This window comes from Cystoisospora suis, assembly GCF_002600585.1.
Source record: "Cystoisospora suis strain Wien I chromosome Unknown contig_5289, whole genome shotgun sequence".
NCBI lineage: Eukaryota > Apicomplexa > Conoidasida > Eucoccidiorida > Sarcocystidae > Cystoisospora > Cystoisospora suis.
Window position 1 is genome coordinate 12,135 of NW_027158079.1, and position 22,356 is coordinate 34,490.

The 22,356-nt window shown below is 54.6% G+C and overlaps 3 protein-coding genes across 3 annotated transcripts in view; 1 reads left to right on the top strand and 2 right to left on the bottom strand.

The window, feature by feature from the left end:
• CSUI_009086 (tetratricopeptide repeat-containing protein) overlaps window positions 1-8,258 on the bottom strand; it is a 12,123-nt gene extending 3,865 nt beyond the window's left edge. The window contains exons 1-5 of the mRNA XM_068069205.1: window positions 3,493-8,258; window positions 2,893-3,010; window positions 1,834-2,013; window positions 1,248-1,337; window positions 156-233 (exon numbers count right to left, since the gene is read on the bottom strand). Coding sequence (XP_067918816.1) covers window positions 156-233; window positions 1,248-1,337; window positions 1,834-2,013; window positions 2,893-3,010; window positions 3,493-5,834 — 2,808 coding nt within the window. The 5' untranslated portion in view covers window positions 5,835-8,258. The remainder of the gene's footprint in view (window positions 1-155; window positions 234-1,247; window positions 1,338-1,833; window positions 2,014-2,892; window positions 3,011-3,492) is intronic.
• CSUI_009087 (atpase) lies at window positions 7,597-21,058 on the top strand. The gene is made up of 21 exons (XM_068069206.1): window positions 7,597-8,408; window positions 9,156-9,189; window positions 9,901-9,962; window positions 10,482-10,569; window positions 11,568-11,640; window positions 13,065-13,130; window positions 13,623-13,758; window positions 14,483-14,587; window positions 15,028-15,172; window positions 16,167-16,273; window positions 16,711-16,783; window positions 17,577-17,731; window positions 18,099-18,135; window positions 18,526-18,723; window positions 18,961-19,187; window positions 19,366-19,426; window positions 19,566-19,746; window positions 19,834-19,892; window positions 20,011-20,063; window positions 20,159-20,188; window positions 20,517-21,058. The coding sequence occupies exons 1-21, from the start codon at window positions 8,406-8,408 to the stop codon at window positions 20,592-20,594; spliced, it is 1,971 nt and encodes a 656-aa protein (XP_067918817.1). The 5' UTR covers window positions 7,597-8,405; the 3' UTR covers window positions 20,595-21,058.
• On the bottom strand, window positions 20,802-22,346 carry CSUI_009088 (uncharacterized protein; the record flags this gene model as incomplete). Its single annotated transcript, XM_068069207.1, has 4 exons — window positions 22,343-22,346; window positions 21,719-21,893; window positions 20,956-21,362; window positions 20,802-20,900 (listed from the first exon to the last, which is right to left on the bottom strand). The coding sequence occupies exons 3-4, from the start codon at window positions 21,229-21,231 to the stop codon at window positions 20,802-20,804; spliced, it is 375 nt and encodes a 124-aa protein (XP_067918818.1). The 5' UTR covers window positions 21,232-21,362; window positions 21,719-21,893; window positions 22,343-22,346.
• Window positions 22,347-22,356: the final 10 nt, after the last annotated feature.

Sequence of the window (22,356 nt, forward strand, 5' to 3'; positions counted from 1 at the left end):
GGCGAGCAATCTACATCTACTATGTCCACACGCCGCAGAGAGTGTGACAACCGAATTCCCTTCCCTTCATAGACCGTTGAATGCTCAGGCTCTGGATGCCCTCCGTAGCTACCCTCGACCCGAAACCGTGGAGTAAGGGCTCATGGAAGGCGTACCAGATTATAGGAGATGCGTAAGTCGTGCGGCCACCGCTGAAGTGCGGCTTGCAGTAGGAGCACGGCGGCGTCAAATTTCTGAACGGAGACAAGAAGCAATGTCTTTGGTCACTGCTGCAGGCAATAGTCGAAGAAGCCATCTGCGAAAAGCCAGAATTCGTGTACAGCTTCTAAAACTTTTTTTGTTACGCTAGCCAGGTTGCATTAGCCGCGTACACCTGCGTTCACATGAAATGTGTCTTTGATGGCTTTGCCAGACCGGACCGGTGGGACACCGCCCGCGCACCCTGCTGGTCGGCGACATGACTGCCTCACGTCTCTCCTCGGAAACTGTCCAACCATAAGAAAGACATGCCAAAGTGGACGTCCCACAATCTTCGGAAGTGTGCTCAGCAAACTCCGTCCTTCTCTCCGCTTCCTCACTTCGTCAGCCACACGATGCAGACTCATGTGACAGCGAGACTGGTGAACTGGGTGCCTCCAATGTGATCGCGATCTCACATGCGGCGTCACCGAACACGACATACAAACCTAAACGAGTCAGTGCAACGTCGTGTCTGAACGTCCCTCTGCACCAACAGAGACGGAAGCCAGTGACGGCACCGACTGCGCGTCTTTGTCTGTCCGCGCGCACACGAGGGCGAAGCCCTCCAGACCTTTCCGCTATGGTACACAACTTCTGCACTGGTAAAAAAATCAGCAGTTCGACCTATCCATGCAGGGGAGGGCACACTCACGTGAACAACCTCCCGCTGTCCCCGGTCCGCGGCGTACACTGATATAGAAGCACGCATGAAGGTGAATACGCTCTCGTGAAAGTTCGCAAGAAAACGAATCCTCATGAGATGTGGGACCGCAAGTAGTCACTGAATGACCGGGTTCGGCCTTACCGAGCCGCCAGCACCACTCAAGCACAACCTGCAACGCAATATCAATCTGAAAGACAGACATAGTCACATTTCTGGTATCTGCGACCCGGGGGACCATGCACCGTCGAAGTTCACGAACCACTCATGACGGCGTGAGATACGGAAATACCACACGTGTACGAAGGAGCAGACATCCTGCGCGTGGAGTGTAAGTTTTCCTCACTAAGCAGTCAAACAGGATTCGTCCCATGAGGAGGTAGAGGTCCTTCTGCATTGGCGCTGCCTCAAGCGCCATCATCAAGTGCCGAAAAGCCTGACACCACAAATCCATATAAAGACGGATGTAAGTGAGGACCTCTCCTTAAGGACAACGAACCAGCGAGAAGAAGAAGCGAGTTTGTGTCCAGAATGAACTATTTTGACCTGGTAAGAAAACCAAGCCGCCACCAATAGATTCACGAGGACTAGAAGAACTTGCACACGACACAGACGCCAGCTGCAGAGAGACAGTGCGCTCAGAACGAGGCCCACTACCAGCAAGGCACACAGAAGACACCGGTGTAAGAGAAGGTTTCGTCACTCAGGTAGGCGCGTACGGGCCGTGTTTTCGTACTGAACAGAAGCCACTCTCCTCCCGGTGCCTTTGTTTGAAAACGGACACGCTAGAAATGCCCCTACCACGCGACAGGCCACGGCAATATTCTAGTTCTTTCGCTCAAGCAGGGGTAAGCCGACTCCAACCACCAGCTGACGTAACCACCATATTGCTGACGTCATGAGGTTCTCGTAAAATCGACAAAACTCGTTACCCGGTGAAGCTTCTGCTGGTCAGCCTTCGAAAGGTCTTCACTGAGCCTGATGTCTGCGCGTTCAGTAAGAGCGAGGGCAGCGAGGAGGAGACCACAATTGGTATGCACCGCATGCTTGATCTCGTTGCTGGCCCAGCCGCAGCACTCAAGGAGAGCGCGTAGCATGCTTAGAGACGCTTTCTGCGTGAAGACGTCGAGGCACAAAGAGCTCACTCTAGAACGCACATCCGAGATAGGCACGCGCTCGTTTCTCTCGCGCCTTCTGCGTTCTCGCAGTAGCCTCGAACCAAGGAAACACGTAGCATTTCTTGAATCAAACCATATGAGGCCGTTGTATTTGGTCATGTGCTGCCGCAAAGCTCGGCCGTAAGAAATAACAGAAGGTAGCTGTAGCTGTCACTGGCAACCGTTAACCTGTCCTAAACGCGAGGAAGTCTGTCACCACGAGCACCTGTCAACCAGTGTGCACCACAGCTACACTGGACCGACTTCTTTAGCCGCCGTCCTGCAGCAGGCGCGTCTGCGTTCAACGCCTTGATCAGCTACTGAAGTGCGCCTGACCTCTCACTTTGAACGCGCCCACATACATACACGGACTGTGGAAACCGACGAGGCCGGCACGTCCTTAGGACAGAGCAGACCACGAAACTTCAGCGGACACCGCACGAAGAACAAACAAGTTACCCTACCGACCGTCTCTGTGCGTGTCCCAAAAAAGAGGGGGCGGACAATGGTACACGGTCCACGCCACGTACCACCGTACGGGGCGCCAGTCGTCCGGACTAACAGCCCTTACGTAAGCTGGAAAGGAAAGAGAGCCGGAGTACGGGGCTTGAACGTGCCGGTTCAGCCCTCCGTCCGAGCTATCCACGACACGACCAAGTTGGCAAAGGAGGCAGATCCACGCTCCGAGCCACCTTGGTCTAAGGACCATGGCCCCCGCTGACGGCGTATTGAGAGAAAACACGGGCTGTCCCCCCCACAAGGTCAACTACTTAACCCCCCCCCTTTCCCCCGGGCACCTTGCGCAAACGAATGCTGTCTTCGGCTCCTGCTCACCGTTAGATTCTCCTCTGCGAGTAGCACGGCGAGGCCGTTTGCAGCATGGCAGTTAGTAACTGAGGACTGGAGAGCCAGGGCAAAGAAGTAACGAGACTCCGCCAGAGCAGCGTACGCCCTGAAACACACCCAGAACGATAACGCTTCCGCTCCACGACAAAGCTGGCGCTCCGACTCTAGCTTCTGCCGGTCGTCCCAACACTCCCGCATCGTGTTCCCATGTACCCAAAAGAATAAGCGTGTGCGCACCCGTGTCGCATGCGAAAGTACACACCACCCTACCCTCCAAGTGACTACACCGCAGACACGCGAACAACTCGAAAACTGGGTCACCTCGTATACTACGCACACCATGAGGCATGTCATCTGACCGCGCAACCACGACGCAACAACATCGCGTGTGTAAAACTCTGCACGTCGTCTGCGAAACTGCCCTGCAGGGTTGTGCTCGCCTCTTGGCAGACCCCCCTCGGTTTCATAGCTGAGTCTTGCAAATGAATGCTTTTTTCTCACTACGGTACGCATTAGCATCACTCGAAAACTGATAGGCGGGCATTCCTCCAGCTGTGTCCGCAGCCTGCGACTACGAGAATTCGTTACTTGTCGATGCTCTGCTGCTGGAGGAGTCTCCTAGCCTTGAGTCTCTGAAGCGCTCCGAGAAACGTCAGAGTGAACGCATCTCTCTCCCCTCCTTTGCTCTTCAGCCCCACCACACGCATTGCTGACGTCAACGCCGCTTCAATCTTGCCACACCGAGCAAAGATCTCCGCCAATGTCAACGCAGCCTCGGGCGAAGAAAGTCCGCTGTTCTTGGCTCGCTGCTGCGGATGAGAAGACGAGGAAGACAGAGAAGAGAACGTCGCCTTCGCGGCTTCGCACAGTCGCTTAGCTGAGAGCACGTCTCCTCGCTCCGCTGCTAGACGTGCCCGTAAAAGCCAGGCCGACGGCAGTGAGAGGGACGAGTGCAGAGGATTAGAATGAGAAAACTGCGAGGCAGAGGAAGAACAAAGTTCTTTGAGGTAAGTGTTGGCGGAGCTATAGGCCCCCATAGCTGTCAGCACTAGAGAAAGATTGAAAGACACTAGTTCCCTTAGAGCACAGTGCGACGCTGTCGCGAACGCAGCTGCTACGGCTGAAGGGGCAGCGAGAGAAGGCATACAAGACAAGGAGACACCGTCACCGTTCCTCTCCGACTGTACAACAGACAACTCGGGGCCGACGTCGCCTTCATCCAGACCGCCTGCACCACTGCAAGACGGAGGAGAAGAACACCGTCGGCCCGAGCTTCCCGTCTCGGCTGTCAGTTGTCCTAGCACGTGGGCCAGAAGACACCTTGCACGCTTGTAAGACTGCTGAACGTAATACAGCACAGCCATGTTATTGAGGAGCTGAAGAGGAACGCGACCCCGAGGCAACACAGTCTGCCCGTTTAAAAATTTCTCCAGGTGTTCTTTTTCCGCCTGGTCAGGCACAACGAGCCCTCCGCTTCCCCCTATTTTCTGCATACCTTCGGGGGCGCTGCCCCTCTTCCACTCTGCTTCCCTCTGCTGTTCCCGCGTTTTCTCATTCTTCAGAGCCAGATATACGATTCTCTCGTACGCAATAAGACAAGGAATCTGAAACTTCGGCTGCTGCCCGGTGATCAGCAGGGCCTCGTAGCATCTCGCAAGCATAAGCCACGTGCTCAAGTCTTCCTCGTCAACCTCCGCCGCCTTCCCTAGCTGCTCAAGTGCTTTTCTGTAGATTTGCAAACAGCTACCCACCATTGGCGTTCCGCTGCTGAGTTGACTTCGGGAAGGGCTCTTCTTCTCCCCCGCTTTTCCCCTGTCAACAGCCTCTTCATCTTTCCAGGGTCGCTTCTGCTCAGCTTCCGCCAAAAAAGCACACCCCAGCAAGCGTCTCGCCTCCGCGTTGCGAGGAAGAAAGCGGAGCAGGTTTCCAAGCAAGCTCTGCGCCTCCCGTATGCGGAGTAATCCGCCCGAAAGCACTAAACATTGGGCTAGCCTGAAGATAGTGGCCGGATGGTTCGGGCGCAGGTGGTACGCCAGTTGCAGTTCCACCGTCGCTTGTCGGATCCGTCCGAGCTCCTGAAGTAACCACCCTCGCAAATACCTCTGTTCAGCTAACATCCTGCCGGCAAAAGGACAGGGCTGAGTGACCCGCAGAAGCCCCTCTGCCTGTCGCTTGTCCCCCGCGATTAACGCGCGAGCAGCTAGGTGCAAAAGCACCGAGGAATCGGTAGGTGAGTGCCTATGAGCGGTCGCAAGCAGCTGTTGCTGCAGATTCTGCAGTGTCGAGGAATCAGGGGAAAACGAGGAAGGCGAAGCAGGCGAAGGAAGAACAAGAAGAACAGCAGAGGCGCACATGGCACCTGCGTGCGTAGGATCAATGGCGAGAGCCCGTCTGAAAGCGTGACTAGCAGAGTCGTGTCTAGACAGGCGTAAGAGGCACATGCCAGCAGCGTATCGGAGTTCCGCAGCGTATTTGCGAGGACACGGGACGGGTGAGGAGAGGAACTGGCGTGTTCCTACCTGCGAGTCTGCTTCAGATGCAGCGGAGAAAGATGCAGATCCGCAGGAGAGCGGAAAGAAGGAAAGCAGAGCAGCTACAGCGGGATGCTCAGCAGTGGAAAGTGGAACTTCCTGCGGAGGGGGAGAGTATGCGATTAACCGGCAGTAGCACAACAAGGCATCTTCCCACCTGCGCTCGTAGACGGCGCAGCTTGCTAATCCGAGCAGTGGGGTAGCTTGTTGTGGTGTATGTACAGCGGTGAGTCGAAACAGTTCCTCGGCAGCCTTGACTTCCCTGGCAGACTGAAGTGCAGCAACCTGCTCTCGCTGCGCAGTCATCTGACGTTGCGTGCCATGTTGCCCTAAGCGTTGAACGATAACGCCTTGTTCTGTCCCTATCGCTTCGCTCCCCTCACTCCGGCCCAAATCCATATCTCCAAGAGGCAGCCCCACGCCGGCTTTCCCCCCCCCGCCCTGAAGGCGTTAGAATGTGCCTGGTCCCGGGGGGGGTGCTCGGCTTGCAACAAAAGCAGAGCCCTTGCCAGGCGGAGAAAGGCCGCAGAGTTCAGTGACAAAAGAAGGGGATCTTTGCGCATCAGAAGCCGGACATCAAGTCCACCGCCTTTCTTCCTCGCAGATGCCTCAGGCAGCCCCGCAGCAGCCTCTGCCTTCTGACTCCACTCTTCGCTTTTCAAAAGCTCCTCGTTCCGACTCGTTCTGTCGCGCGCCCGCAGCGCCGCATGTGTGTGGTGTGCTGCCATGGCCGCATCAACCAACACCCGCCAGTCGCCCTCCCACCCTCCGGGTTGATCCGCCACGTCACCCAAACGGTAGCTCCCGTCTTCCTCCTCAGGACACAAATTCCCACGAAAAGCAATATGACATTCTTCTCCTGCAGAAAAAGAAGAGTTGAAACCTTGCCGGCCACCATTCTTGCGGGAGACCGAAGCGAGTCGCTGACCGGCCGCAGGGGTGGGGAGAGGAAGAGGCACCGGCGGAAGCTCGGCCAGAGGCTGATTGGAAATGTCGCTGTTTGAGTAAAGAATGGTGTTCGCACAGTAGTCTGCATCCTGAAGTATTGAGAGGAACGACGAAACGTTGTTGTACGCGTGGTAGTGGAGTGCACAGTCTAGCCAGTGGCGCAGAACACATACTTCTCTCTTGAGCATTTCTCCTACCAACCGACACTCTGTTTCGTCAACGAATACGGAGGGGCAGTCATTTCCGTTCTGTCGGGAGACGCCTTTGAGTTCCTGAGCCGTGCTGAATTCAGGGGGAGGCGCTGCCGGGAGAATCACGTGAGTGTTAGTGTCCTTGATTGGCAGGTACAGGAGATCTTGTGAGTAAGGGCAGATGCCCCCCGGCATTCCTGCCACAGCAGCTTTCGCCATAAGGGAGAACAATATGATTCGACAAACGGGAACTACAGGGGGCACACACGGTTAACCGGCCACTCCCTGCAACTCGGGGCCGCCGCACGACCACGGAGCAAAAGGCTCCCCCGGAATCACGTGAGAAGACCACAGCAGGCAGAATGCCAACGGGACACGGCTACGACGTCTTTCATACACCGCCTGTTTCACGAGTGAGTACGCGCCGAGCTGCGTACTCACTTCTTGTCTAGGACGACGACTCCATAGCTCCCCCGACCGCAGGTGAGTTCAGCGTAGCCGCGCGGTTGTGAAGTTTATCCAGCAAAAAAAAAAGCAGAGAAAGAGCCAAAGGTGCATACATACTTGCTACCTCAAAGGGGTGGAAGACTGACTCCAGTTAGTCCGGAAGAGACAACTCGGTCGTTTCAAACCAGCGACACTACGCGGCCTTGCGCGGGCGACACCAGTCGACCAAGACGGAAACGAGTCCACTGCAGCCAAAATTTCTCGCACGCAGCCGGACCGAGCCAGCAGCAGGGACCAGAATAAAACAACGCAAACTAAAGAAACAATTTCAGCCAAGATGGTAGCGAGCAGGCGGGGTCTCCACACGTGGCAAAAGGCAAACCGACTCAAAGTGGGGAGAAAGACAGTCGCGCTCTACGCCACAATTTGTCACCCTAGGCAACGAGGACATGGTTCCAGATACACAAGTGTCACAAAGGAGAAAAAACGCAGGTGATGTGGCGCGTACGGACCGAAGAAGTAAGGTCAGCCGCCACGCCGCAAGCCGCCGCACAGAAACGCGCCTCACACAATCTGCCGCACTCCGGAAATGGGCGCGGAGAGAAAAGACACAAAAAAGGTTGTTGGAGAAGGCGCTGGTTGAAGTTCGGTTCGGGCTTGAAACCACTTTCCCAGTTACAGGGCCTGGGACGCATTTCTCGCCTCGGAGGCGAACGCGCTGGGCAGTGGTCTTCCGCTGGGGATCGAGACGGGTGAATCGAGAAGAATGACAGTCCTCTGTGATAGCCTGGCGGCGCGAATTTACGCCTTCTGCAGGTCCTCTCTTTTTGCTCTTTCGTAAACTCTCCCAGGTCTTCTCTCAGTGGAGAGGGGTGATCATGAAACAAAACCTCGGGTTCAACGCTCTTTGCGGAAGCAAATTTCCTTAGCGGGACAGCAGCGCCGCCGTCCATTCTTTTCTTCCCTCCTTGCAGGCGTGCTCGAGACAAGGCTTGCGTGCGCTCTTCTTGCCGCGTCTTGTCCGCAATTGGGGAAGCCCCTTCCACTATTTCCCGAGTCCACGAGCACCAGGCAGCCGAGACCGTTTTCGAGAGGGCTACAGAAATGAACAACACGCCGGATAGTGGAGCCGACAACGCACTGCGGTCTATTTCTTCAACTTAGTCGGAGGCTGCAGCCGTTTCCGGAGGGATTGTCACCGTTTGCTCAGATTGCCTCTCCGGGTTCTCTGTCATCACACCGGACCGGTGCGACCCGCCTGGGCGTGGAATGCATTCGGTTGTTCAAAGCAGGCTCTACATCGGAACGTCCAAATATACTCGCTCGTCGAAACAGATTCACCGCGCATTGAAGTGACAGTCTTGCGGACGAACTTTAAGCCAACATGGTAAGTCAGTGTGCAATGTATATGGATGTTGACACCTACGGGAAGCCATGGGGCTACAAGCAGTGCAATAGAATACAGTGATAACGAGCGATACACGGATGTTCATCCGAGGTGTAGCTCTCTCCTCCAGGCTTCTCCCTGCGCTAGCCTATCCTTTAGCCGTGACGCTCGGATTGTGTGGAGGACTGAATGTGCTGGCATCCGTTTCCTGCACCAGGAGGACGATGCAAGTCAGCTGGTACGTCACCATGACAACAACTGTCTCTGCAACGCATACACGGTTCTGTTTCTTCTCTGGCCCCCACATGTAGCTGTACCAGGCTACTTCGCTCCTTCGAGAAGAGGCCGTTCCGGGCTCCTTTCTTTCGTATGCGAATCTAGCGTGAGCCGCGTAGTCTCTTAGCGTGCCATACCGTACGTCACCAGCCTCAGAACGCTTGGACTCGACCGACGAGTAACTGGAGTGAGCGTTGTCGAGCCCTACTTGGCTACTCAGGAGTTCTGTTTCAAAGAAAAGAACCGACGGGCCAGCGGCGACAGGGCCAGGCCGCTATCGTTCGGTAGGAGAGGTAGGAACAAACGAAAAGTTCACGCACGCCTATTTGGCCGCGCGTGCCCTCTGCCACTCAGGCTGAATGCTCTTCCGGATTGGCTTTTCTTCGCACCCAGCGTAGAACGGGTCACCTCCCGGCTTTCTTACGTGACATGTATGGCTCTGCGTACTGTCTCGGACTCTGTTTCATACAGACTGGCCGTGGCGCGTACTACAAGGCGTTGTACGGTAAGCGTGCTCGCAAGTGTTACTCCCGCTGCTTCCCGGTATATGGTGTTGTTCGTCTCCGATACAATTGTCTTCCATGCTCTTGTTCGTCGTGTTGCGGTGCTCCCCGCTCCAGCACTTTTCTTTTGGGATTTCAGACGGCAGCGACGTGAGCGTTTAGCATTGATGGATGAGCCTTCGCTGCCTGCTTAGGGGCGTGTGGCGTCTCCTGGAGTGATGATGGAAAGCGCAACTCGTACCATGCGTACAGGTGGTGCTGAGGCTGGCGCAGATCTTGCGTCTCCCCAAGTGGAAGCTGCACGCAATCTGATTGCTTCGCGGCACACGCTTGCTCGATGAGTCTGTAGTGAGATAACGCGTGTTTGGTGTAGCGGATTGGAGCATCAATTTCCAGTGCACATAGTTGCTTGCCAGTTATTCACGTGAGTTTCACTGTTTGTCGGTTCCTTGGGTTTCGCGCCGTTTCCGCATCAAAGGCTGGATCGCCTGTCTCTCCACCGTATCCATAGAACAGAAATCTGACGGTATAGCAACTGTTTCTTCAAAGATGCGTGGAAGTGTTAGTCCCGATGACCCTCACGGACTGCGAAGTCTGTTCAGTTCCTCTTGTCAGCTGCTCGAAGGGAAACTGCCAAAGGCTCCACTGTGCCGCGCCTGGCTTGGTCATCACCCCGGTGCCCTTCTTTTTCACTTCTTCGGTGCGACTTGCAGGTGGCGGAGCCAACAAGCGAAGGTCCAGCGTCCGTGGAGGCTTTCGCCAGCACCACGGGGTGGTAACTGAAGACCGCGGCTTAGCAAATCTATGTGTACAGGCAGCTAAGACCGAGATATTTATATGTATTCCACTTTTCAAAATCGCGACGCCGATGGTTAAATACAGAGGGACGAGGAGATACGCTTTTCGGCATTCACTATCAGAATTAAAGCGGCGTGTAGTGGGATGGAACCCAATTTCTTCTCTTTGTGGAGCGGAAGTGGATACAACTTCGGGCGTTCTTTGAGTTTCTGTTCCTCACAGCAGCGTTAGGGACGCGTCCTAAGCACATACACACTTCCAGTGGAACCGTGCTTTTTTTCCCGACCCGTGTGTTGCCCACCCTGTCTGTTTCTGCTCCTGTGTACACGTTCCGTGACCAGCTCCGCTGGAGCTCGTATGGTTTTCTGTGCACATACCTCAATTCCGATGGTGTTTTTTTCTGACTCGAAACCAAATTCGATCTCCGCGGCGGCCTGAAAAAAAGTAGAAGGTGTGTGCGAAAAGGTGACAGGACGCATGTGTTGTTACTTTACAGGAGGGCCCGGGTTTTGCGCCGTCTACGTCGTTTACAAGGCCTCTGGCGGTGAGCGGGGGTCTGAGAGGAGAGCTTCACAAACTCGAAGGTACGGAAGGAAAACAAGAGCAGAAGCGGGTGACTGTTTCGGAGGCGGGGCGGTAGTGGCGCAACTCAGCAGCCAGAGGAGGTTGACGTTTGTGAGGCTCAGGGCAGCAGTGACTGTTTTTTCTCAACTTGCAGGTCAGCCGCGCGACCTGAAGTCAAGGGCCGCATAAAGCAAGACTGACTGCGGGCACGGGTGAACAAGACAGCCACTTATGATGGGAAAGTATTTGTTTCCTGCTTTTCGGGCGGCGTGACGAAATTTCGTGTACCCAGGCATCTCAACGTGCTAAAGTAAAATGGAGTCTCCGCTGGAGTGGCGTCATACCGGACGCTGTGTAAAATTTTAGCTCGTGTCTAAATGAAAGTTTTGTTTTGAAGAGCCGCACATTCACCGTCACAGGGGCTCTTGGGGACTGATGTTACCTTCAAGAAGTACGACAAGGTCTTTTGAAGCTTCTGTTTGCAGTCCGTTCTAGAAGAAGCAAGTTCAGGGCAATGACGTAGAACGGCTGTGACGGAGTCTTTTCTGGCGATTGCTCGAATCCAGATGGAAAGGAGCCTCACCTGATAGCCTTGCACGCCAAACGCGTGACTCGCGAATGGTGATACTGAAGGCGGAATAAGGAAATATGTCGGAACGGGAGAAGAAATGGCACACAGAGATAAGGAGCAGCAAATCACGCCGAGAGAGACCTTGGCATGCTTAGTACAGAGGCAAACGCGGGTGCGAATAAAGCAGAGTGAAGAAAGACAAGTACAGGTCTTCCTGGACGCCATTCTGGCTTATCTTGTTTTCACGTCTCTAAGTTCCCAGAAACACTGTTTTTCAGTAGTACTTCACACTAGTCTGGTTTATGCCGGCTGTGAGTGAGGTTATTCTCTCTTCACCGCAGTGAGACCTTTCATCTTCGTACGGTGTCGGTGAAACGGTATAACAGGGAATACACCAGAGACGTCGGCGGGAGAGGGTCGGTTCTTGTCTTTTTTTTACTCGTGCAGGGAGGCCTTACCCGGCATACAAGGACCTGCTAGGGCAATGGCAACTCGACGAGTTCGAACTATTTCTCGACAAGTAAGGCCGGACGCCACCAACTTTTTTCTTACGTGGTAAAGCCTTACGTATCGGAGCACAAAGGTCGTTCCGAAATATCCATACAGAGCAGGGGTCCAGAAGATTAGGTCTGAAGGCTTGCTGCGTGCAAAAGCTATTCCCCTATGGGATGAACTGATTTGTGGATGCAGGTGTTTAGATGAGTCCAGACGCATGTAGGATTGCTCTTAGTATCAGCTACCCAGCACAGGATGAGCGAGTCGAAGGGAAGTCTTCGGGCTTAGGCCACGACAGAAGCCGTTCGCTTGTAGAGGAAGCGAGAGAAACGACGTACACTATTGCTTCTGCTTCTCCAGTTGCTGGTCTGGTGCCGATTTGGTCACGGTTGCGACAGGTGTAGCAGGCAGCGCTTTCGTGTAGACTATGGAGACACAGGACAGCGTGGAGGACTTCGCACCGCTGTGTGCCGTCCCACGCCACTGCACAAAAAATACGTCTCTCCCGCAGTGCTCGCATGTCCTGGCAGGGGTGTTGCCGGCCACGCTTTACGCAACTGTGTTGACTGGTTTGTGCGGAGATCTGTCGTCCTGTTCCGCGTTGGGCTCCAGCTACGTGTCTCCAGAAGAGTGTCTGTGAAGAGTCGAGTAACTATGCGGCACTCGCTCTACACGCCCCTGTGTAAATCTCTTGGTATTTTTTATGGTTTTTTCTACACGTACACTGCGCTGAAGATCTGCTTTCGCAAAGCGGCTGTGCAGGCTGTGGGAGCCCTAGACGTAGACGTTCAGTGTCCGGCCTGCGTACGACGGGATAGGCCCAGGCGGAGCTGCTACGAATCCGCGCTGCTCTTCAGCGTGACGTGGGAGCGTGGAGGCAGTATCTCAGTTTGTTCGTGGTGCTGGGGTCGTTCTTTGCGTCCTTGGTTCTGCTGACAGACTCTCCAGAGCTTCTATCGATCAACTGCGCGGGGGCCTAGAGCCAGTTCCACATTTACGACAGTCAAATATTTCAGTCACCTGTCCTTTGTGTGTTGAGGGGATCTCGGCCAGCAGACGCGGATGTTAACCTTTCAGGTTGATAGCCACTTCGGGACTACAGTAATCACGGACGTACTTCTGTACCCATGTGAGCTGTCTGCCGGGCACCTCAGTTACTTCCACTTCCACGTTCTCGGCTACCACAAGAGTGCCGGGGAAATCAAGAATTTCCAAGAACACACCGCTGGCGGTGTGTTCTTCGGCACAGACGGTTTAGGGAATTGCTCTCTTGTCGAGATAAAGTGTAGCGAAGAGGCGCGGGGCAAGAGGCTCGTTTGAACTTACCAGTAGTGAGGCAGCAGCAGTCTGCCAGGCGTGTTTTCCCGTAGGTAGAGCACTTGTCATCCGCCCATACGTCGTTCGTAGACGTTCTCGCCCGGCTGACATTCTTTTTTCTGTTGCCTCCAGAGTGCAGTCAGATCCCTTTGCTCCGCCGAGCAAATTCCGCCTGCGACTTTCACAGCGATCTGCGCAGTGAGCACGCCACTGGCCGGAAGAAATGCGGCCCCTGCAACGAATATTGTGCAGTCGTATGATTTCTCCGTAAAACTGTAGGTCTTGTTGGAGTAACTACTTTTTTCTTGCTGGTCCTCGTGCGTAGTCTACTAGTATCTGGTAACAGATAAACAGGACGTCCTCTCGATGCAGTTTTGCCTCGTGCGCATGACGAGGGTCCGACTGCGATTGTCTGGAGGTGCTCGCCGAGAATTTTGCTTGTTCGCTGTGATATCCTCCTTCCAGGTTGACTGCCGGAGTCAGCAAGCCTCTTTCTAATTATCCTGACGTTTTCGAATGCTTGCTGACTTTGATTTGGTATATTTCCCCCGTGTCACCCATTGGCTCGTTTCCCGCCCGAAGGGACGTTTCTGGGCTTTCTGTCTTTCAGGTGTCTTTCGTCGCTAGTCGAGTTGCACCTCGGCCTTAGCGCAGATACGGCGAGGTTACGTTGCCATCTTCTGCCCACAGATTTCCTCAGCACCTGTTCGAGAACGAGATCAGGAACATTGCTCTTTCTGACTTCATGACGCGAGCGTTTCATCGTGCCATCCGTGGAGACGGAATTGACGAGGCCGTTCACGATGGCGGCTGGCATGGTAGCAAGGTACGTGCCGGTGCAGGACGTGCAAGTGATGAAGAGGGATACGCCGCCAACACCAATATTCTTTGTCGGCGCACCTCAAAGGCGACCGTGGTGCGGCCTCTCTCAGTGTAGCCTGGATGGAGAAGCGCGCGTTCCTGCCCGCTGGCGGCACTGGGAAGCAGAGTGATAGGCGTAGCCGCCTCCCTTGCCCAGGGGTCGCGCCGCAGGACCGAAGTGACACGGTGTGTCGGCGAATCCAAGTGCGGTTAGCCCTGTGTTGGAGAAATTCCTGCTGCTGCTGCTAGTTCGCTTCTGGCTTGTCGGAGACACTGTCGGCGTCGCCATCGTAGACCGCACGATGTGTCTGCCGTTCTCATCCCTGCGACACAGTTGTCCGACTGTGTGGTGTTCCTCTCGCGTGTACGTCCGTAGCTGGTTTTGACGGACGGTCGGAGCTGATATTTTTGCCCAGGTCCCGAGCGCGAAAGCGGCCTGCCCGCTGTTGCTATCTTTCCGAACTTGCTACCTTATACGTAGAGCAGCAGAAGGCACCTGTTGGAAAAGGCTAACCCGTCTACTGCAGTATCTCAGTCGCGGGTACATTCAGCACCCCGAAGATCGTCGCCTTGCCAGAGCGACGCCACACTCGTGAATTCATGCAAAGATCATGTGCGGATATTTCTTCCCGACTTCGAGAGCAGATGTACCTGAGACAGCAGATCGGTTTTTCGCTTGTATTGTACAGGGTGGCGACATTCGCATTGACGAGCCGAGCCAGCACGTCCTTTTAAGAACTTCCATGGTAGTAACCGGCGACACGGTGGAGGCGAGGTTGAGTATCTCACTTCCGGTGAGTGATGTCACTGCTTTCCTGGTTGTTAAGCTTCGCATCACAGTCTGGCCCGTCCTTTAAAGAACCAAACTTTGCCAGCGCGTTGTCCCTTGCTCGGCGTTGTGAAAACGGACTAGCGCTTTGGTTGGTCGCGAGCAGAGATGTCCGGTTCGGCTGGAATGTAGCTTGGCATCACGTTTGGTTGCCTCTGTAGCGAACGGAGCGAAGCTGTGAAGGCGGTGCAGTTAACCTCCCCGACTGCAAGGCGGAGGCTAGATACCGCGGTAGAGAGTGCCAGAAAGAGTCGTTTTCGGTGCGCCTTTCTCTCCCTACTACACGTGACTGGATCACTCTGGAGTGAGGATATTACTATATCCTTCATCCCGGTGAACGGTGAGTGGGAATCACAGAACGGTTGCAAAAGACAGTCTAGCCGTGGCTCTTCTTTTTGTGAATAGGCTCGCGGGAGGTCAATTGAAGGCCGTCGCGCGGCTCAGCTTCTCTGCGACCGGCTTCCACAAGTTGCGCGCGCAGCCATGTACTACAGAAACCTCGACAAAGCTGAGGTCGAGAGGCATGTCCTGAGTGTCGAGGACCAAGAGTGTAAGACTCTTTCTGGAGTGTGCTTTGCCGTTCAGCATCCGCGTAGATATGGGTTTAGAGCTATTTGCCCAAGAAGCGTACCCAATTTCCTAACGTGAGCGGTTGCTGGCGCAAAATCGTCCGACAGACCAACCCGCAGGTCACATCAGACTAGGGCAGTGAGCAACGGGGCCAGGAGTGGATTTTAAGGACGTGCCGTCCAGCGCCGTAAGCAGCCTATCCAAATTAAATCTGCAAAGACTGTCCGAAGAGTGCGCAGGAATGCTATGCCTGCGTCTCATGATACACGTGCGCGAGTACGGAGCGTATGCGCGCTGAGGCATATGTGCAGGATCAAAATATGCGTGTACGATCGAGTGTTGAGTATGGGTCATTCGGTGACGTGCGACCGCAGAAGTCGCAGAATGACCTGCAGGCCGCACATACAAGCAACAAAGTAGGGGAGAGACTCGTTTTGCATCCCCGTTAGCCTCCGTGGCGTACGTTCTTTGGTCTGTATCTTCCTCAGTGACTCGTGCTCGAGTGAAACCGCTGTGGTGTTGGCCAGTGAAAGCACGTTCTCTCGATTGTGCGACCCTGTAGTTGAGAAGTACACTGCATCTGTTGCGGCTCTCGGCTGCCCGTGGCTGGGGAATGCGGAGGAGCCTCGGAATGTGTACTAATCCATCCCTTCGTGTGTGCGCAAACCTGACCCCATGTCTTGCCGTCACGTATTTTTACGCCACTCCTTTACATCTCATACCGTGGGTGCGCTGGTGAGAGCATCCTATTCGGCTACTGCCGACTATTGTGCTTGGCCGTTGCCGTACTAGCGCTTTCTGTTTTCGTCTGCCGGGCGCTCCGCTTTAGAACACTGTTTTCATAAACATAAACATGAGCACTGATTCCGTGTTGTAAGCTCATACAACCAGTGGCCGCGAAGATTGCGTTTTCGCTTCTGGAAGGAGGCCGTCATTCTGTCATTTGGTCGCTGTGCTGTTATCAATTGCTGAAGACCTAAGAGGCATGCTGGTAGGCCGGAAACTTGCTGCCTTTGTGATCAACGGTGCCTGTTTGCCGCGGCGGTCAGGGGTGGATGACCGGCCTCTCACCACCCAGCAGGTAAGCGTTGCTTGCCTTTGTCTGCTCCAGGAAGCAGTTGTCTATGTAAATCTCGGTGAGAGGGACTCCACTATCTCAGTCCGCAATGGGCGGAGGGATTCAAGGAGGAGGGCTCTCTAATTCGGCGATAGAGCATGACTGGCTCCGTGGGAGCGCTGTAACTCTCGTGACTTCCGCTCGCCCGATACACTAGTGTGGAGCCACGAGTGTACGTCTCTTCATTAGTGAGGGAATCCGCGCTGTCGGTCAGCCGATTTTCAGTGAGACAGATATGACGCCGAAAGGTCCGCGCTGACCCAGAAGACCCTGTAGCGGAGGAGTCTGCTTCTTCAGAAAGAACTGGACGCTGGTGCGGGTAGAGTTGACCGCGGAGATACCGAACTCTCGACCACGGCGGCCCAGGGACGAAAAAGCTTTTTTTGTGTGTTCTCTTCTAGGATGACAATCTGGTCCTGTTCCAGTCTCCACCCTCTATGGAAGTAGAAGTCCGGCTCCCGAACCGAGGCCTGGGTGAGAGCAATGCAGACCAAATGGACTTTGTTACGCGCGTGTGACGGAGTCAAGGCGTCAAGCCTTTACATAGAGACCCCGATCCCGCTTTTGCCGCGTACCCCACGACTAGTTGGCTGGTGGCCGTTTGTTAGCAAATCGTATTGTGCAGGGTTCGTGGCGACCATAGTAACTCTGCTGTATGCTACAGAACGATTGCACGTGTAGAAACATACGGCTGGAGAGTGTCAGCTTCCCCATTTCGCCTGTGTTGTCCGGGGGCATCTCCGCCTGCAGGTGAGCTGACGGTCGTGGCTTACAGTGCGAGTAACACTAATCTGTCTCGGTTTTTGCCGCATCCCTCCAGGGGGCGTAACACGCATACTCGGCGTGACCGTAGTGCGGGGTTCTCTGTCGGTAGTGTTCGCTGCCTGACGATCGGGGAACGGGACTGTCTGTGGGATAGAGGAGATCGGTGTTTATCCGGACTGCCAGAGAGAGTGACGGCGCGAAAGCGGTCTCTCTCGCCGTCTTTTGATTCACAACGCCTGTGTTTGTTTGGTCTTCATTGCCACTGTAGTTGCACTCCCGCGTATCAGAGTGGTGCGAGCGGTGCCGGTAGGAGAAGGCGTCGCATTCTGGACCTGCGCTGTTCGGAGCTAGAACGGCCAGGCCTCAGTCAAGTAACTGCTAAGCTCTTCGCTAGCCGTTGCATTGGTAGCATCGCATGGTTGTACCAGGCAGGGCAGCGTTTCAGGTTCGCGTTTCCCGAGGCGATATCCGGGGTTCTTGATTCGAGGTCCTTTGTTCGCAGTAAGGGGCATGGGCGTGCCCCAAGGAATTACATTGATAGTTGGTGGCGGGTTCCACGGCAAGTCGACGCTCCTCGAGGCTTTGCAGTGGGGGATCTACAACAAGGTGCCAGGAGACGGAAGAGAATTTGTTGTCACCGATCCTTCGGCAGTCAAGGTGTGCACAGCAGCATCGTTCTCAGCGGCAGACTATCCAAACACGCGCGCTTTGGGCTGATAACCTGTGTATCTCAGGGAGCAGAGTACGCTGACGGCTGTTCTTTTGGAAGGACGTACAAGAGGACTGAAAGAGCGCTGTAGGGTTGCCGTAGCTTCCGTGTTCGGCAGTTACTGGAGCAGCGCATCTAGTGATGTATATTAGGTCTTCGCCGTCTTCCGGGGGGACGATTTGGCGCCTCTTATCGCGGAAGGGCGTGTTTGCGCGAACTGTGGAGTCAGAGCGGTTGGGTTCGGGAGGAGAACTACGTAGTCGCGGGTCCGATCTTTCTCAGGTGAACATCGAATGTCTTGTGTATGCTTGGCAGATCCGAGCAGAAGACGGACGCGTCGTTACTTCTGTCGGTGAGAGTTGAGCACTGTTTTGGTATCGAGCGTTTGCTTCGGGTTGCTGATTCAAGTTCGAATCCCCTGACGCCGTCTGTCGGTGTCCGGGTGCGTCTTTGAAGATGATTTCTATTGGAGGTGCAGCTTCAGCCTACCGGCTTCTGATATTAGCCTCCGGCGTGTCTCTCCCACTGGACCGGAGAAAAGACGAAGTGTCTTCGCCTCGATGAAGAGGCTGTACTAGCCAGGGACTTCGAGGTGACGGAGGTGGGGGGGGGCGTTTTGTCGACGAACGAAAGGTTGGCAGATAAGGGTAACGTTTTCCCAGTCCGGCTACCGGGCCAGCTGGTCTTGTGATCTGTTCGGTCTGTCGGCGGCAACCTCTGTGTTCCTTTTGCTGCCTTGCAGCCATAAGTCCCTTCATAAATAATCTGCCATTTGGCAAGCCAACAACACAGTTCTCTTCGGCGGATGCCTCTGGCAGTACTTCACAAGCCGCGAATATAATGGAGGCGCTGGAGTTGGGAGCAACCACATTACTCGTCGATGAGGACACGTGCGCCACCAATTTCATGATCCGGGATTCGCGCATGCAGGCGCTTGTCGGTAGGCGAAGTGTCTAGCTGTCCCGCTGCTCAACGTGTGGCGCTGTAGGCGAGGCTTCGGTGTTCTCGGATACCGAACAGAAGATATGTTGTTGCCTTGGTGATTTCGATTTTCGGCGGAGTCCTTCGATGCGGAGGTAGTTTCCACTTTCGTTTTCAAGTCAGCAGCGCCCGGTGCGGGATCTGGAGCGCGTGTCTGAGAGAGTGACTCCGATATTTTGTTTGCATGCGGTCTCAGCCCCCGACAAAGAACCGATCACTCCTTTCATCTTCAAGGTCAAGCCACTCCTGAATCAGTACAATGTCTCGACGGTAATGGTTGTCGGAGGAAGCGGTGACTTCTTTGAAGTCGCTGACAACGTCATAATGATGGATAATTACCAAGCCTACTGCGTAACAGAAAAAGCAAAGGAGATCGTGCAGGCCATGAAGAGGGAGCGAGGGACCGAACTGCCGATGTTTATGGTGCGTAGCGGGGCACCCGGTTCCAAGTGGAGCCTCGCTAGTTTCTGAAGACGTATCTGTCAGCCCGGCTGCTTCCGCTGCATCAGTAGAGTCGTACACCGTTGCGGTCAACTGCAGATTGCCTCGACTACGTGTTCCAGTCAGCACTCTGCTTTGTACTTCGTGAGTTGTCCCGTAGACGCCAAGCGACACAGTCATGGAGCTTTTCGGCGATCTTCGGCACCGCGCCATCGCACAAGGTAAACTGTGATCTTGGCGCTTCGTCAGCTTCATTTTCGCTGTGGCTCTGTACGAAACTAAGAATGGCTTACAGCTACTGCCCTGAGAGCCGTTTCACTGTCACATGCTAGCGTTGAGAACCAATCTTTTTTTCATTAGGATGCCTTCGCCCCCAAGGGAAAGTCAAGGCCTCGGCGACGCGTGCAATAAACTATGGATCGACGGAGATTGATCTGACCTGTGTAGAGCAGATTGCGGAGGCATCCCAGACGAGAGCAATTGCTCGGTGCTTGCAGCACCTGGGGGAAAACCTTGATGGTGTACTCGTAGACGGTCGCAGGTGGGTCTCAATTCGAAAACAGCGAGTCATTCCACACCCAGATGCGTCCACGACCTTCGCGTCCAGTGGCGCTGTCTTTGCTTACAGGTGTCTCAAAAGTATTCTCCATTCCATGTGGGAGATGCTCTCCGAAGATCGGAACATCGGTATTGATAAGAACGGTGATATGATGGTAGTCGGCGCCAGAAGTAGACTCTCGGTAGTGTTTTCCAAGAAACGCAGTCCGCACTCGAGTGGCTGTCTGGAGTCCGATTTCTTTTACAGGTAACAACTCCCAAAACATGCTGGATGGTCTGTCATCACCCCACGCGCCTTTTGTAAGTGTCGCTAGCGGTTACGCGAATTCCGCGTGCATTGGAGAGTCCGCAGTGTGGTGATTTTCCATTTTCTGTATCCTCCTTTCTCTGTGTAGGGCGATCTTTCTCTGCCGCGAATGCTGGAGGTGAGTGTCCTCTTGAGTGTGCATTCAGCCGCCGATGCAACTTGTCAGGCCGCCGGTTCTTTGGAACAACAGTAGCGGGAGCAGCAACACGCGAAACTTTACGCGGCTTCATGGGGTGATTGTTGGCAGTGAGGAAAGGTGCACCAGGAGTGGCGCTTTTGCACGATATCCTACATGGTATCTTTTGACGGCCGTTCAGCAGAATCGCAGAACTCGCTCTCCTGTTGTGCAGTGTAACAAGTTGAAAATGGCTGTCGGAGGTGGCTCTGTGTCTCCCGCAATTCGCCCAAAGCAGTCCTGTAGCTATGTGAGCAATTTGTTCCCGCAGGTTGGGTTTGCTATCAACAGACTGAGGACTCTGCGAGTCACCCGCATGGCAACAGACGCGAATGGACACTGTGGATAATGCCGCAGGGACGGAGGCACGGGAAGTGCTTCCGGGGTCCACTGGGGGGACGTTCAGCAAGCTGTCCGGCTTCCACATCACGAGGGCGACTGAAAGCTGCCGTTCAGTGGTACTGCGCCTCTACTGTTCGCGGTCCCGAGCGGACTTCCTGAGGAGTGACATTGGACATGCTTGCTTCTTTGTGGCATAAGGCCGACTCCCTTTTGTTTACCGGATCGCCTTTTTCGCTCTCTCGACATTCTGCTTGTAGACTGAGATCTGATTCTTGATCTGTGCTATTCGTTGCTGGTCATATCTCATCCGCTCCTGCAGTCAGTATGAGGCGTAGGTAAGGGTAGGAGCTGCAGTTCTGCTTCCGCACCTGGGGTGGCAGGGCTTTCTGAAGATCCGCTTGGTTTTGGGGATCCATGATTTTTTCGTACTCCGCTTTTGCTTCCTGCGTATGGTTCCTCTTAGCGTGCGGACAGCTGGGAAATTTACCCCGACTAACCTCCTCTTCTTTTCTTTGCATTTTGACTGAAGTAGGGTTTTTTTTCCACTTGAAGGAAGGGCGCAGAGTCGAAAAGGCCGTACCAGCTGGGCTGTCGACGCCCTGCATAATGTCTTGCACTCCCTCCTCAGCAAAGAGTTTTGCCATTTTCCTACGACGCGAGCACTACAATCATATCAGTAGGAACTAGGCGACTTCCGTACTCGGTCTCAGTCGAAGGCTTTGGTGCATTCACCACGTAGACGCCCGCTGCCTTCATCTCATCTGCAAAAGCGGAACTGTGTACAGCAAATGAAAGAAATGCGACTGCGTGCGCCCGACTAACCCGGATTTGTGAGCGCGAGTTCACGAATTTGCATAGAGAGACCGGTCAGCTGGAAAAATGGGTTTGCCTTCATGGCGTCAGCAAGGCCTGCCCGTGTTGTCCGTGCACATTCCGGGATTCAGATATCTACTGCAAACGCGTACCTTTTGTCAAAGAGTCGAGGCGTTCAGCTGCCGACACGAAGCGTTGTGGCTGGGATGCCGCTAACGTTCCGCTCTCATACCTGCTGCGTTTTTAAGGGGATTGCTTGGATTGACTGAGGAAGTATCATATGATTTGCCCCAACGTGTAGTGTCGTAGCTGGTTTACTTGCTCGGTTTGCGGCGGCTGCAGTCGCCGGGGGGGCAGGGCCTCCTGGAGCCGCTGGCGGCGCCTCGGCAGTACTTCCTTGGATGGCGGTTGCCAACAGCAGAAGAATCGAACCCCGGACACAGTTCCTCATTTTTGGCGTTAAACTCCCCGGTTAACAGGCGATCAAGAAGAACTGTACTGTACTGCTTGCGACCCCGCCCGCTTGGCACACGAGACCTTTCAGACTAAGGAGTGTACTTACACTTGGGCAGTGTATCTTGCTGTGTCGGAAGGGGAAATGTGAACGGCGTGCTTCCCACCACTTGCTGCTTCGCAGCTCCATGGTCAAAGGAATAGACCTGGCAGTGGGCTGCAGTACACTGCTTGTGCAGCTCGGAGTGAGACCATCGTTCACCTGAGCTAGTGAAGTCCACCTGCTCACGGAGGAAAAACCCGTCCTGTGGCTACCGCTCCTCAGGTGGTGTGGCGTTCACTTTCCTCCGAATACAGGAGAATGTAAGGATGAGTGGCACTGCCGAGATTTCACCCCGCTAGTTCGGAATATACTTGGTTGCTCCGGTGCAGCGTTGGCTCGTTTTCATGCTTTTCATCAGCAGTAGCTGCTCCCCCGGTGCTACTCACGCATCAATTCCTGT